The 16,608-nt window shown below is 37.8% G+C and overlaps 1 protein-coding gene and 1 pseudogene across 1 annotated transcript in view; both read right to left on the bottom strand.

Moving 5' to 3' along the window:
• The window catches only part of Enthd1 (ENTH domain containing 1), a 137,093-nt gene that overhangs the window by 12,908 nt on the left and 107,577 nt on the right, over positions 1-16,608 (bottom strand). Inside the window, exon 4 of the mRNA XM_004634699.1 lies at positions 6,110-6,502. Within this exon, the coding sequence (XP_004634756.1) occupies positions 6,110-6,502 (393 nt within the window). The remainder of the gene's footprint in view (positions 1-6,109; positions 6,503-16,608) is intronic.
• LOC111817610 lies at positions 643-1,259 on the bottom strand (annotated as a pseudogene).

Genomic DNA, 16,608 nt, shown 5'->3' on the forward strand with positions numbered 1-16,608 from the left:
TCAGTATTGCTTTTCTATCCAGTTTGAAGTATCTTTTAAATGGAATGCTTATTTCATTTACATTTAATATAACTGTTAAAATGGTTGAATTTAGGCTATTTTGCTATTCATTTTCCTCTTTTCTTCCCTCTTTTATATTAAATATATATTTTAGCATTCCATTTTTTTAAACTTAAAAATAGTTGTATTTATATTTTACAATTTGCTCAAATACTGGCGGTCTTGGACACTTTCTACAGGATGAAATTCTTCACATTGTGCCTTTGTATGCATTTAGGGAATTTCAGTGAAATAGTTTTGTTTTTATTTTTTATTTATTTATTTTTTAAAAAATTTATTTATTTGTGTGTGTGGCCAGCTCAGCCCACCAGGGGGCGGGGCTGGCTGGCATGTGGTGCTGGGGGATTGAACCGTGGTCCCTGTGCTTTGCTAAGCTTGTTCTAAGTAGGTGCTTTAGACCACTGAGCCATCTCACCAGCCCCTAAGTAAACAATTTTTTTTTTTTTTTTTTTTTTTTTGCAGAACCGGGGATTGAACTCAGGCCCTTGTGCTTGCCAGGGAAGCGCTTATTCTATTGAGCCATCTCCCTGGCCCCTAGTTTTGTTTTTAATAGCTTAATTTGTACTAAAGGGATGGCAGTGGTCATGGGCAGTTCACGTGGGAGTCTAACATGACATTCAATGAGTTTTCTAACATGGACCACCCCTTTGACATTGAAGGTAAAGCCTTTGTTGACAGAAGTGACTGTAGATTTGGATTACTGCTCTCTGCATCTTCCAGTTTTTCTATGTTATCTTCCCAATTAATGTGAAATCTTATAACCCTGGGAGTAGATGCCAAAATGTTCATTTGAACCTTAGAGAAGAAGTCTGATTTCATAGGTGAACGCTCCTTTAATTCTGTCTTGGTGTATTTGTTATTTACATAATAGCCAACTCTAATGAATTCTTGACCTTGATAGGTGCAAGTAACTCGCACCATGGTGACATCACCTGCATCTGCATCTGGAGTAAGTCCTGGGCTGGGTGCCTCAGCCTGAAATACAAACATAGGCCTCCCTGCAGGAACAGGGCCCACCACAGCAGAGCTAAGACTTGATCATATCCTTCACTTTCTGCAGAACCCACATAGATAATTTTCCACTCCAAGTCTTTGCTCAGGTCCTCAATGTATTTGAAGGTGATCTTGAATGGGATGGGTTGCAGAAGGGGGACCGAGTTGTCCAGAACCACCACATTATTCACCTGGACCTTGATCATGGAATGGAGGGCAGGCCCAGCACTGTCCACAGCCTCTATTATTCCATATTAATTCTTAAAAAATTTAGCTCTTCTGTTTCCCTTCATAACCTTATTTTTTGTACCAGGAATTGAACCCAGGGTCTGTGCTTGACAGGTAGGCACTGTGCCACTGAGCTATATTCCTGGCCCTCCCTTTTAAATGTTAATAAAAAATATTTTTTGCAATTCTATAACTATTGTTTTTGGTAACAGAAATTGAACTTAGGATCTTTTGCTTGCCAAGCAGATAATTGTGCCCCTGAGCTGTATCCCCAGCCCCTCCAGTTTCCTTGTTATTTTATTTTTTGCATATCAGGGATTGAACTCAGTCCAGTTTCCTTTTTTTTTTTTTCTTTTGGCAGAGCTGGGGATTGAACTCAGGCCCTTGTGCTTGCCAGGGAAGCACTTATTCAACTGAGCTATCTCCCCAGCCCCCGAGTTTCCTTTTTAAAGTATGACTAAATACGCAGGTTCAACTAACATGAACTGATTATTATTAATATACTATTAAATGTGATATATATATATATATATATATATATATATATATATATATATATATATATATATATATATATATATATATATATATATATATATATCAGGAATCAAGCTCAGGACTTTACACTTGCCAGGCAGGCACTGTGCCACCTAGCTATATCCTCGGCCCTGTAATTTTTGCTTTAAAGAGTTATATGTACTTTTTAAGTAGAAGAAAAAATATATAGTATTTTATATTTACTCAGTAGATTCAGTTTACTCTCTGGTATAACAACCTATTAGTCTGATGCTATTTTTTTCATTATTTTCTATAGTATACATTTCTTAACCATTAATTTTTATTCATTTTAATATGTGTTTTTTCACTTTCATTTAAAATTTTTCAAGATATAGAATTCTGGGCTGACAGATTTTAACACTCACAAGATTTCTTTCATTGTGTCTTGGCAAATATTGCTTATGATGAAAAGTCCCACATCATTCATAATGCTTTTTATATGTTATATGACAGTATTTTTCTTGCTGCTTTCAAAATTTTATCTCTAAAATTCAGCTGTTCAACTATAACATGACTAGGTATGGTTTTATTTGTATTTGTTCTGCTTGAGTATTTTGGATCTGAACTTTTATTTCTTCCACAAATTTAGAATGTTTTTAGCTATTATTTCATGAAATAATTTTTATCTTTTTTTTTTTTGCCTGTGATACTCCAACTACACCAATGTCAGACTGCATGACATATCCCATAGACTGATTCTCTTATTTTTAAATCTTTTTCTTTGCATTTTTCAGATTAGAAAATTCCTATTGACCTATCTTCAAATTCATTTATTTCCATTTCTTTCATTTTTAATCTGCTAAGCACCTCCAGTGAATTTTTCAATTATTTACTTTTTATCTGTATAACTTCCATTTTTCTTTCAAAAAGGGATATCTGCTGAAAGTCGCTTCATTCATTCATTCATTCATTGTGAATATTTTAAGTCCTTGAATATACTTCAGTAGTTGTTTTATGAATCTGTCTTCTATTTTGCAAAATTTTGGTCATTTAAAGGTTTGTTTTATTGATATATATCTTCATTATGACTTACATTTTCCTATTTAAATGTCTAGTGATTTTTAATTTTACACTGAACATCTGGGGTACATATAGTTATTCAATTCTGTAATAGACTTCTCAGGCATAATTTTGGTTCTCGTAGGAATATAACTTGTCTGAACTCTTCAGATTGTCAATTTGCAGTGAGAAGGTGGAGACTACTTAACTTTTTAATTTCCAGGAGGATTTTTCTGGCTGTCCTTACGAAGGTCCTTCACACAGGCAGTTTAAGAGTTAGTCAAGGATTCGGACAGAGTTTCTACAGCTTGTGGGTTTCTCCCTGCCTGAGTTTCCTTCCCTTTTAGAATTTCCTTCATAACTTTCTAGTTTCTCTGTCTCTTTTGACAATGAGGCCATGCAGATTAAAGACTATCTTAAAGGTCTTAATTTTAGCTACTGTATTTTTCAGCTCTAAAATTTTCATTGGGTCTTCATAAAAATACTCATAATCTGATGAAATTCTCTGCCTTTTCCTCTATTTCTTTGGTCATATTAATCATTATTATTTAAAGTACTAAGCTGTAATTACAAAACCTAGATTACTTGTAAATTGGTTTCCATTATCCTCCTCCTGTTATATATGGTAACATTTTATTTATTTATTTACTTATGTTATTTATTTTTTATGTATTTAGTACAGGGTCTGTAGGCTTTCACTACATAGATTGGACTCGTAGTGATTCTCCTGTTTTCAGCTTCCCAAGCAATGGGATTATAGGTACGCCACCATGCCCAGTCTTAACTGCCCTCTGTGTGACATGGGGGTGGGGGCGGGGCCAGCACAGCACACTGGGGATTGAACCTGGGCCACTGTGCTCTGCCTAAGCAGGTGCTTTAGTCCGCTGAGCTATCTGGCCAGCCCTGGTAACTTTTCTTTAATGCCAACTTTTTTTGTGTGTAAAGTTGTAGAAGTTCTCAAGAAAGGGCAAACACCTTCTAGAAGGCAGGTGGAATACAAAAATCATCACTTTGGCTAAGGTGAAGCAAGGTTTCAGTATTTGTGAGGGTTGTGTTAGTTCTGATTTGTTTTTACTCCTAGTTCTGATCTATACCTGATCTCAAGGTACAGCTTGTCAGCAGTCCCAACTGCAAGCCTGGAGTATTACAGGGCTTCTACAGTTTGCCATCTTCTGAATTCCAATGGTGGTCTCTTAGTATCACAAGATATCAGAATCTCTGCTTCACTTGTTAACCTCTCAGAAGCGGTTTCATACTTAGTTCTTGGCATCTCATCCGGAACATAGGTAAGTTCACAGTACGTAATTACAAAAGACTTCTAGAATTTCTTTTATGTGATTCCCTATCATCTAGAATATTGACTTTTTTGAATTCTTGGCACTTGGGAAACCCCAAACTTCAACTCCGTTTCCCAAGCCAAATGAAACTGGAAAACCCAGGCCTCTGATCAAAGCAGGAGAGGGAACTGAGGGAATGTGGGGCTCATCTTGCCTTAGTCACTTTCTTGTCCCTGGGACAAAATGCCCAATGTCACAATTTAAGGAGGCAAGGTTTACTTTGGCTCATGGTCCATGGGAGAGGGCCATGGCAGAGAGAAGCTGCTCCTGCCATGGCTGTCAGACAGCACAGAACTGCAGGAGGAGGCAGGGATAAGAAGATACAAGCAAGGTGTGGTGGCACACCCTGTAATGAGCACTTGGGGAGGCTAAGGCAAGAGAATCTCAAGTTTAAACCCTGCCTGGACAACTGACTTAGACACTTTTATAAAACAAAACAGAAGACCAAAAAACAAAAACCTCACACCCTTCCAGGGCACATCCCCAGGGGCCCAGGTCCAGCCCCAACAGCACAGTTAGCTATGAACTCATTAATGGTTCAACCTACTGATGAATCTAACAGACCCACAACCCAGCCACCTTCCAAAAGCCTCACTTCTGAATACATAATACTTTAAGGGGACATTTTAGATCTAAACTAGAGCACATCTCAAGGTCCTTTTTCCAGAGCTCTAGACTCAGTATGTATTCTCTAACTTGACTGCTTTATGATGACTTACATCACTCTTTATAGCCAACATACAAAGTCTTTCTGCTAGCTGGTTTTATTGGAACTTCTGGTTGAGTTTTATTGAGAATATTTGGTGTAAAGACAGTGGCCAAAAACTATTTTCAGTTATCTTTTTGTGGTATTTATGAAAGAAAAGAATCAAAATTAACTTAAAGGACAGCTGAACCACGAGCTTTCAGAGCCATCATAACTAGGACTGACTGGTTTCCACAACTGCAGTCTCAGCATGAAAGTTCACATTCTGGTGACAAAACCAAGAATCAGTTCTTCAACCGTTTGGGCTATGCAGTGTCAAAAGGTCTCAAAAAAGAAAGAGGAAATTTTTGTTTTCATTTTTCACTGACTTTAACAGAACCACAGTAAATTTCATTAATCTCAATGTGATGGCTCCCATTACCTATATTTATCTGTACTTTTGATTTGTATTTGGAGCAGTTTAAAAGATTTATATTTGAAAGCTTTTAATTTATGCAAATTGTCAAACATTACCCTACATACGAACCAATAAACTACTTAGTCTTTAAAAAATGCATGAGTAAACAAGTTATTCATTTACTAATTAGCTTTAAAGAAGAAAGCATAATTAAATAAGGCAGGATTTAATAACCAACAGCTAACAACCTGGAATCCTAAATGGCTTTATCCTTTATCACTAGCTTAAATAATGTTACAACTCTCTTAATGTTTTACAAAGACAGAGACAATTCTTTGCTCCTTTTAGGTAATCAATACTCCCAAGAGCACACATACATGCGTATACATAGTAATCAATCCTTTTGATACAATCTCTTAATAAGTAATCTAAATAAAAGGAAGCTCTCTGTTAATGCTGGTTCCTTCTAATTTGAATCTGACACTTTTTGGTACTGGGGACTGATCTTGGGACCTTGTGCTTGCCAGAGAGGCACTTAGGCCACTGAGCTATCTCCAATGCCCCTGTTTCTTCTAATTTGGTTAGCATCAAAATTACTCAGAACTCATAATAATACATTCAATTAATACTTTCTAATACCCAGTGGAAAATTATCTATTACTCCTTTAATAAAGGGAAACTTTTCCAGCTCGGAAGTACCTCTATAGCATGTACATTTTAATATCACTGATGAAGGATCTCCTCAATACTGAGAGAGACAGAGACCAAAAGAGTCCTAGAGAAAAATAGAAGAACGTTTCAAAAAGAGTATGTTTTTGTGAGGAGACTCACCCCATGTATTTAAGGTCTTAAGGTCTTCATTATCCATCTGAACAGTGCTGGCTTGTGTTGGCTTCTGAAGGTCCTTACCGATTACAATCTCCGTTACTGGTTTAACTGTTTTGAAAGAGGGAGAGACATACAGTGTCTCTACAGAAGACTGGTTATAGAAAGTAGACTCTGACTTTGACAGCCTTGAATTGGGGCTGCTAAATTCTTCTTTACTTGACCAACATGCTGGTAAAGTTGTCAACATTTCAACAGTTTTTATGGTTTCTTGCTTTCCCTGAGGTGTTTGAAAGGGGTTTTCTATTACAGTATTCGAACTGGTGTTCTTTGATTCCTTGTCCAAGCTCACACTTGTCTGCAGAGAGGGACTTTTTTCTGAGGAGGTAGGCATAGCATCTGTAAAGTAACAAATAAGAGCTACAATAAAAAATGAAAATTATTTCAAATTCATTGCAATTTTAATAAATAGGATTTTAATGCCATAACAGAATTCTTTCCTATTTAGTTCTTTGCTTTCTTACTATGCTTCTATATGCTATTTAAAGTACACTCAAGCTATAATTGGTGCCTTAGTCATTTGGTGGATGCCTTGTCCCCTTCTCCTCACTAAAATACAAGGCAAAGGAAGCTTCAAATAACCCATCTTTAAATATTTCTTCCTTCACCCACTTATCTGTCTTTGAAACCACCATATTTTTAGTACCTTCAAACTTTCATCTTTCATGAAATAAACTAGGGAAAATGTGCCACATCATACTGGTCTATCCTTATAGGACCTGTAGTTATAAAAATTTCTTTTTCCTCTGAAATAAAAAATGTCTTCCCCATAGTACCTATGAAAGACACATTAAAGAAACTCAGTATTTTACTAGCATAATTTTAATAATTATTTGTCTACATTGGAAAAACCCCAACCTTTCTGAGATATTCTGACAATGACTAAAATTTAAGTTCCATTAAGTTAAGGATCTGAAGGAACCTAGAAGAAAGCCTGGAACACAACAGATACACACTTTTATTACCAATAGAAGACACTTAAGACATTTTATGGAACTGAAATTTAAGGTGGAGTTGATCTAGGAGTGTTGAGGCTATGAATTATGGGCTTAGTCTGAATTTTTAGATGTAAATTATTATTTATACTCAAAGTTAGAGCTTGTTTTTAAAGAGTTTCACCTGAACCTGGAGATAAAGAGAAAGACAAACTACTAAGAGTTTTGAGTTAGTAAAATCAAAAGCATAACTAGGTGAGAGAGAGCAGAAAGTTGATGGTATAATTTGAAACTCTCAAAAGAGAAGAGGATGCAGAGATCATGCAATTCCCTATCACAATGTACATTATAAACTATTCATAATACACACTTATATGCTTTCATCATCACTTTTAGGATATACACTATTAAAGCAAAAACAAATTATTTCCATTTTCACCCATAGATGGAGGCTAGAAAAAAGTTTCTGGTATATAGAAAGAATTAGACAATTTAACAAACATATCAGTATTTTTATTAGGAATTCCATGTTTTTCCAACATCCCTTATAAAACTCAATTCAAGTACCACTTTTTTCTCTAAATCTTGCCTAGCCCTTTTCTCTCCTTGCTCTAACATATTACTGTCCATAAAATCATGTCCTGCCCAGTGCTCCATGGCTAATGAAAATACTTCATTCATTACAGGTCTTCCCCTGACAACAGTCTCTTCAGGAGACCTTTTCTGAGTTGTCTTTGGATCCCAACACCTAACACTGCCAGTCTTAGCTGGCACTCAATGTTTGCTGGGTGAAAGTGTAACTGAGGCAAAAGAATTATTTAAAAATCATTCATTCATTTATTTGGTACAGGGTCTCACTATGCAGCTCAGACTCATAGTCATCCTCTTGTCCCAGCCTTCTCAGCACTGAAATTACAGGAGTGCACTACCATGCCAAGTTTTGGTGGCCAGCATGGTGTGCCTAAGGTTCCAGGGTTGGCACAACATGTAGTACTGGGGATTAAACCTGGGTTCTTGAGTTTTCCAGGCAGGCACTGAGACTGCTGAGCTATCTCCCCAGCCCCAAGGATTTTTAAAAAAGTAATGCATGTGTTTTGCTAAATTGGATACAGCTGAGGTTACACACCTATAATATTCAATAACGGAACTTAAAAAAAATGGGATATAACTATGAATGTCCATTTTGTATCTGTGTATTCAAAGTGGTTGGGATAGATATATAGTTGCATTCTCTTAATGAATAGAATGATTTTTTCTAATGGTGTTTGTAAGTAGGATCACAAGTCTGCATCTTGTACAGCAATTAACCACTAAGAAGAATATATGCAGTGTATTATTTGTTGAAACTGTACTCTCGATTTGATTTGAAACTGTCTCATTGCTATCTGTTTATCAATAAAACTTTGAAAAGAAAAAAAAATAAATTGGATACAGCTTAATAACTTAATAAGGATTAAAGGAAACTCAAAAGTGGTAAATGAAAATAACTCCTAAAAATACTACTAATTTGCATATGGCCCAGTTATATTTAGTTGGTAAAGGTCCTGTTAAAAATGCTAATTAGTCCTAGTAGAAACTAGATTTATGGTATTCTAGAGTACACGTGTATATCATTATATTTACATAAAAGCATTCATTATTTAAAGGCAAATTTTCATTTAATATTTTTTCCGCTGGTTTTCACTTTACATGTGAAAAAAACAAAAAATGTTCTATAATAAAATCATGTAAAATCTATCAATATGTAACTAGGACAATTCAGAATGATTGACTTCCTGGTGAAAATATTCATAAGAACACTCGAAATTTGATACAAAAATACAAAATTCAAAATTAAACACCAACTTCAAGATCCTTGAAAACAGCCAGATCAAAGTCATTTTATCAACTTTCTCTTCAAATAGTCCAGGAATAGTAGCTTGCAATGTTTTGGCTACTTAAGATTTCTGTTACATCTTGTAACTTTTTTTTTTTTTAATTTTGAGATAGGTCTTGGTTACTATGTTGCACAGTCTGGACACAAACTCCTAAACTCAAGTGACCCTCTCAACTCAGCTTCCAGGAGGGTGAGACTACAGGCATGCCTGTGTGTTCAGCAAAACTCAGAACTTTCAAAATAAATTAAATACTATGATGTTAAGTCTGCTGATAAATTAATTATATATGTACAGTACTGTATCTTAAAGAGAAAAATGTTTCAACAGAAAGTTGAAAGTCTTAAGAGTCTAGAAAACAAAGTGGGCTAGGTTTCTTGCTTATAAATCTTGTTGCATTCCTGCTCATTTTATTCAGCATGCTGAGTGAATCCTCTGAATTACTACTTCAGTTATATTTAGTTTATATTCAAAAGATTTTTAAAAACTCCTTGTCAGTGACAGAGTCAAATTTCTTGGGGTTTAAAGGCTCTCACTGCACATCCACTGCTGCTACCTCACAGGAGTAGCCCAGGCATGCTCCTCCACATGTACACCGTCCTGTACACATCCTCTTGCTGACGCAGGTCTCCCGATGCCCACCACACTGATTTCTCCCCGTGTGCTGCAGCATGACCCCTTTCTTCCACCTATTTAAATCCCACCAGCATCACAAGCACTGTATCTACAAGCTGTTTCCAGCAGCCCACACTCCATCCCCATTCTGCCCTTCTCCAACATGACAGTACCTACTGCAAAATGGATCCATTTATCCTTTCTCCCTAAATCCACAGAAATGACCAAAAAAGAAGTTAAAAGTATAAACCTACAAGGGAAAATAGAATAGGAGAGCAGAGACAGCAATACTAGATAGGACAGGCTAACAAGGTATTAGGAACGGAAGCGCTGAGGAGGGAATAGAAGCAGCAAATCCCTAAGCGACTGGAGAAGGGGAAGCCAATGTGAAGGAAGCCAATCTTCACAGAACTCCAGAACTGGAGAAGTTTCTTGGAAGTCACTTTGTGGCTTTATTTTGGGAGATCTTCACTTGCATGAAAGACAGTTGTCTTTTGTCAGGAAGAAAAAGATTTACTTCTGTTGCCTGGGTATTCAAGCATGTGATGAAGAATGTGTATGAATACTAAGCAGCCAACGCCCGAGCTGCGCCGCGTTAAGCTACTGTTGTTTGGCTTCAGAGCAAACTCTTTTATGCTCTGTTTTGTGATACTGGGGCCACAAACTACATTTACACTTTGTCCTTTCATTTATTGTGCTAGATTGTGCCAACAAAGGGTGCTAGGCAGAGCATGGAAGGCTCGAGAAGGAGCTGCATCTTTATCTGCCTTTGTGGCTAAGAGTTTTACCCTTGCGATGCTCCCTTGTTGCACCAGTAGTGTTTTCATTTTTCTAACACTTTTAGGAGCACCTTTACATACCCCCTTAGTGACATTAATTCCAGCCTCCTTGAAGCTTCTAAATTTTAATAACTCAACCTCTTCTTTTTGCCTCCCCTAGGCTCAGCTGGTAGCTTATTCCTGCAGCTGCTTCCTCCATGGTATGCCGGTGTACTCTTTTTGCTTTTTGCGTTTTCAGTATCTAGTCAACAGTCTTTACATTAAGTTCTATTATATTTTATATCAATTGCAGAGTAATTTCTAGTGTGACAATTCTCATGTAGCTGCTGCCTAGAATCTCTAGACAATATAGAAATGCCAACCAGTATCTCCACAATGAGGAGAGTGACCAAAAGCAGACAGAAACTGGAAGGCGCAAGACTAGGAAGAAAGAGGAGCACTGAGTGAGCTGCCTGTTTCTTCCAACTCATCACTGGGTTCCAGCGAACTCCACACTGGGAGGTTTCCTGGCTACACTAGTCTTACCGAACTGGAGGATGAGAGGGCAGAGTTTCGAGCTACCACAGAGTACTGGAGAGCAGTGGGGATGCTGGTAAGGAATTGCAGACAAAACTGCTCATTATCATCATGGTCAAACTGCTGATAAGGAAAGTTAACAAAGAGAATCTCAGAAGTAGCAAGAAAAAGATGACACTTAGCTGGGCATGGTGGCACAAGCTTGGAATCCTAGTCTTTGGAGGTTAAGGTAGGAGAATTACAAATTCAGGCCCAGCCTGGGCAACTTAGTGACCTAGACCTTGTCTCAAAAATAAATAAATAAATAAATAAATAAATACATACATACATAATTAAATAAAAGTGCTGGGGATGTAGCACAATGCAAAGGACATGGGATTAATCCCTAGTACCAGGAGTGGTGGTGGGCTGACATTTTACATACAAGGCAATGAGGTGAATGATGACTGACTTCTCATCAGAAATAATGGAAGCTAAAAAACAGTAGAAATGCATTTTTTAAAGAAATGCAATGGTGAAAGCAAAAGAAACTGTCAACATAAAATTCTGTGACTAGAAAACAATGTCCTTCAAAATTTAAGGCAAAATTAAAACATTATAAAATAAAACCACTAAGGGAATGGAATGCCAGCCTCTATAACAAGAAATGTTGTTGAAAGTTAAAAAGAAATTATACCAGGTGGAAAGTCAGGTCTCTGAGACAGAGTGAAAAATGCCAGAAAGGGAAGATATGTAGGTAAATACAAGAGACTGTTTCTCTTAATTTCTTTAAAATATGTGTGATTGGTTAAAAATTACAAAGCTCTGTGAGGAAAGTCTTAACAAAAACAAATATAATTCATATGACAATTATTGTACAAATGATAGGGTAGTAAATAGATCTATATGATTATAAAATTTTAATATTTTATACAAAGTAGGGATGTATTAACTCTTACTACAAATACTTAAGGATATGTGATTTAATGTCTAGAGAAACCACAAGATTTAACCCAAATATACATAAATAAAAGGTTAATAGGTAAAATGGAAATCTAAAAAATACTGACTTAGTCCAAAAGAAGACAGGCAGGTAGGAGTGGGAATGAAACACAGGCAAGACCAGCACAAAGTAATAGTAAAATAGTAGACCTAAAATTAATCACTTGAGTGATTACTGTTATATGCAATTGAAACTCATGCTTTCAGACTGGACAGAGAGATCCAATTATATGTTATATACAACAGATATTCTTTAAATGCAATATCACAAGTAGGTTGAAAGTGAAAGATTTTGGGGGCCGGGGAGATGGCTCAGAGAAATAAGCGCTTCCCTGGCAAGGGCCTGAGTTCAATCCCCCATTCCGGAAAAAAAAAAAAAGAAAAAAAAGAAAAGAAAGTGAAAGATTTTTAAAAGATATACAACAAAATGCATTAAGAAAACTAAACAGATATTTTACTATCAGATTTTAAGGCAAGGGTTCTAGAACTATAAAGGGAAATTTCATAATGACAAAAGGGCCAACCATCTAGAGTAGATACATATAGATATATATTATAGACAACATATATAATAAATGTATATATGTCTAATAACAGAGTTGCAAAGTACATGAAGCTAAACTTGACATACTATAATTAAAGAAAAAAACCTGAAATATTTAACTCACTCATAGCTGGAGGGTTTTTTGTGGGTTTTTTTTGCAGCACTGAGAAGTGAGCTCAGGGCCTTTGCACTAAGCTATGTTCCTAGGCCCTCCAACACCCCTTCTCCCTCGCCCCCCCCCTTTTAAAAAATTTTGAGTCAGGGTCCAAGTTGCTGAACTTTCCAGGCTGCATTTAAATTTGCAAAATCGCTGCTCTGACTCCAGTGTGCGTAGCTTCCCAGAGATTTCAATATCCTTCTTTCAATTGATAAAAATCAACCAAATATCTGAAGGCATCTGGGAAGTGTACGTAATGTATCAACTGCCTTGATTTAATGCAGTGTTACAAAGACCATATCCAATCAGAGCAGGATTTTTTTTCAAGTTTGTAAATCTACATGAATATATTCACTAAGACAGGCCATATGCTGGGCTATAAGTTTTAATAGATTTTAAAAACCTTTTATTAGGTTCTGTGACCTAATAAATGGGATTGGTTTAGAAATAAGTAACAATATACCTAAGCAAAATGCCTATTTGAAAAGTTTTAAACATCAAGTGGCCATGGGTTAAAGAAAAATTTATATAGGTAATTTAATAGCTTATATATACATAGTTTAATAATTGAATACAGTTTATTGATAATTATAGCTCAGTGAAGCTGCTAAAACCATAATTGGTACATCTCCTGACTAGATTCTGACTGAGAGAATGCTTTAGGAAACTGTTATATCTTTAAACAAAATGCTTTAGGGTTAAGGAAAAACAGAAATAAAGAATTATCACTGGTAGATTAATGAAATAATTCAGATTATAAGGTTTGTTCAGTTTTGAGACAGGGTCTCCCTGTGTAGTTCAGGCTGAACTTGCACTTACTATGCAGTCCAAGTTGGCGTCAAACTCATGGAGATGTTCCTGCCTCTGCTTCCTGAGTGCCAGGATTACAGGTATGTGCTATCATGTCTGGCCTCTAAAGTATATTAAATGCCAAAATAAAGTACTCAACAACTACAAGTTTAGGCGTTGTGTTAGGTTTAGAAGTACAAAGATGTGTAAGAGGTTCAAAGAAGTCTTTAGAAGCAGTACTGTCTGAGCTAAGTTAGAAGAATAAGTCTGGCAACAGAAAATGGGAAGGCGCCCAAATAAGTGGAACAACTTGAGGAAAAAAAAAAAAAAAAACAACTAGCTGTGCACTTTGTCCTGTGTGGTATGTACAAACTGTTCAGTGTCATTAGGGCCAAGTGGGTGGCAGAGAGTAGACAGCTAATCTGTGGGACAAGGTTGCAGACCTCTTGACTGACAGGCAGAAGTGATGAGAAGAAAATAGAAATCTCAAGACACTCTCTTTGTAACTCATTTGCTGGCTCTCTCAGCAATCCCCTCAGCATTCTTTCTGGGTCTCCCTCCTCTGAAATGCAGTCTGTCCTATCTTTTCTGCCTCTGCAATCTCCCACCAATGCACTTAGCCTAGAACTAGCACTATTACCTGAATGCAAGTAATTCAGACATTTCAGTCCTCAGCCTGCTTTGCTGAGTTCTTTCCCCAAATATCTACCTATTGCTCTGCACAGGGAGCTCTCACCATCCTCCAGCTTCCCCATCCTTAGCTGTTGCTCTGTCTCTATTCCGGTGACTGCTAAGTTCCCAGTCTTTTGGGTGGAGCTCTGACTGCTACCATAGCCTCTAAGAGTCTCCCAGCCTGCTGTTTAGCTCACTCCTCCACACAGCCTAGCCCCAGTGACATTACTAAAATGAAAATCTTGTGATTTCTCACCAATAACTTCTTTAAGCTACTTGACGTGGTTTGCAAGGCTCGACATGAATCAGTCTCCACTTATCCCCTTGCCTTGCACCAACTATTTTTCTGAACCGTATGGTCCAGCTATATACTTCTAGTTCTTTAAACCCCATGTCCTGCACTAAGCCTATATCTAACTAACTGATCTCCATCTTCCAGGTTAGTAGTCCTTGGGCAAACTCTGTTTTTGCTCATGTTGTTCTTTCAGTCTAGACTGTCTTTTTTCCTCACTCTTGTTTTTCATTAAAAACAACTTCAGACCCAGTCCTAGCCCAGGTCCAGTGAGTGTGTGGGAGAGCTTCCAGCTACCCTGCACCAGTGGGACCTACTACTGGTCCCAGGCCAGGCGCAGCGTGGGTGAGACCCTCTTCCACCCCCTTGGGATGCCCCCACCACTCCGCAGTACCTCCCCCACCCCACAAGTCCAGTAGGAATTTCTGCTGCATCCCGGGAACCCCCAGACCCAGTCCTAGCCCAGGCCCGGTGAGTGTGTGGGAGAGCTTCTGGCTACCCTGTGCCTACGGGACATACTACTAGTCCCTGACCAGGGACAGTGTGGGTGAGACCCTCTTCCACCCCCTTGGGACGCCCCTCACCACTCTGCAGCACCTCCCCGACCCCATCCGCCCAGTAGGAATTTCTGCTGGGTTCCAGGAACCCCCAGACCCAGTCCTAGCCCAGGCCAGGTGCGTGAGTGGGAGAGCTGCCTCTCCCCCCTACTCCACCTTGTCCATTCCAGGCATACAGGCCTGGGGTGAAACCCTGCAGCTGCAATCCCTGCAGAGAGTGTAGAGGATAGAACCAAACAGCTAGTCCAGGAGCAGAACATCTTGCCAGAGGGGCACAACAGGTTCACCCCCTAGGGCACCAGCAGGAAGGAGCTGAGCACAGCAGCCAGACCCAAGCCAGGCACAGCTGGATAAATCCAAACTTTGTAGATCTGCACCTGAACTTCAGTACGTGCTAAGGTTATAACTGCAACAAAGATCTACAACAAAGGTCAGAAGACAGTGCTACACAAAAGGACGAGAAGGAACAAAATGCAACCTCAGAACCCAAGCCCACCCATAACAAGTGCAGAGGATACTAACACAGAACAAATTGGGAATCACACAGCTGAAAGCAATGAATCAACGGCTTCTGAAATAAAGAAACAGCTGCAGAAAGGTTCAGAGGAACTCAGATTGGAAATAAAAAAAGAAATCCCTGAATTAATAACATCTGCACTAAAGAATCAAATGCAGAAACATATGGAGGAAACCAAATGCCCACCTAGAACAAGTGCAGAGGACATTAGCTCTGCTCAAATGCATGAATTAATAGCACCGATAGTAAATAAGCAACAGCAGAAAGATATAGAGGAACTCAGAGTGCAATTCTTTTCTGAAATAAAAAAAGAATTCTCAGAACTCATAGCATCTGATGTAAAGAAGCAACTACAGAAACATAGGGAGGAAACCCAATCTGAAAAAAACACTGCACTAAAAGAATTTATAACTGCTTCTAAGGAAGACATTTATAAAAAAATAGAGATTAGAAAAATGACAGATTCCTTGAATGAGCAATACAGGAAAGAAATAGATCGCATGAAGCAGTCAAAGAGATACAGAGGAAATTAAAATCTCAATCACAAGCCTGCAAAACAGTTTAAGTGAAAATGAAGACAGAGTTTCAGATCTTGAAGATGCTGGTGCAGCTAGTGAAAAGGTAAGAAAGGATCTCTTAAAAACAATGAGGATGCAGGAAAGAATAATCCATCATCTGCAAGACAATGCAAAGATGAACAATGTGAGACTAATAGGCATCAATGAGAAAGAAGGAGTTAGTACAAATGACATTAAAAAAATATGGGCAGAAGTAATAACAGAAAATTTCCCAAATATGAGGAAACAATCTGACATTCAGTAACTGAAGATACAGAACGCCAAGTAACCTCAACCCAATGAAAAACACACCGAGACATAGAATAGTCAAGATCCCAGAAATTCAGCACAATAATAATATACTGAAAGCCGCTAGAGAAAAGAAGCAGATCACATTCAAAGGAAAACCCATCAGAATTACAGCCGACTTCTCTTCATAAACCATGAAGGCAAGAAGAGCATGGAGCAGAGTATTTCAAGTCCTCTATGAAAACAAATTCCAGACCAGACTACTATACCCTGCAAAACTCTCAAGTTTGATGGAGAAGTGAAATACTTTCATGACAAAGAGCAGCTGAAGAATTTCGTGATGACAAAGCCAACCCTACACAGGCTACTGAAAGATGTTCTAGAGAGGGACCAAAATGATCAGAACTCCAC

This window comes from Octodon degus, unplaced genomic scaffold (genome assembly GCF_000260255.1).
Source record: "Octodon degus isolate 3935 unplaced genomic scaffold, OctDeg1.0 scaffold00064, whole genome shotgun sequence".
Taxonomy (NCBI): domain Eukaryota; kingdom Metazoa; phylum Chordata; class Mammalia; order Rodentia; family Octodontidae; genus Octodon; species Octodon degus.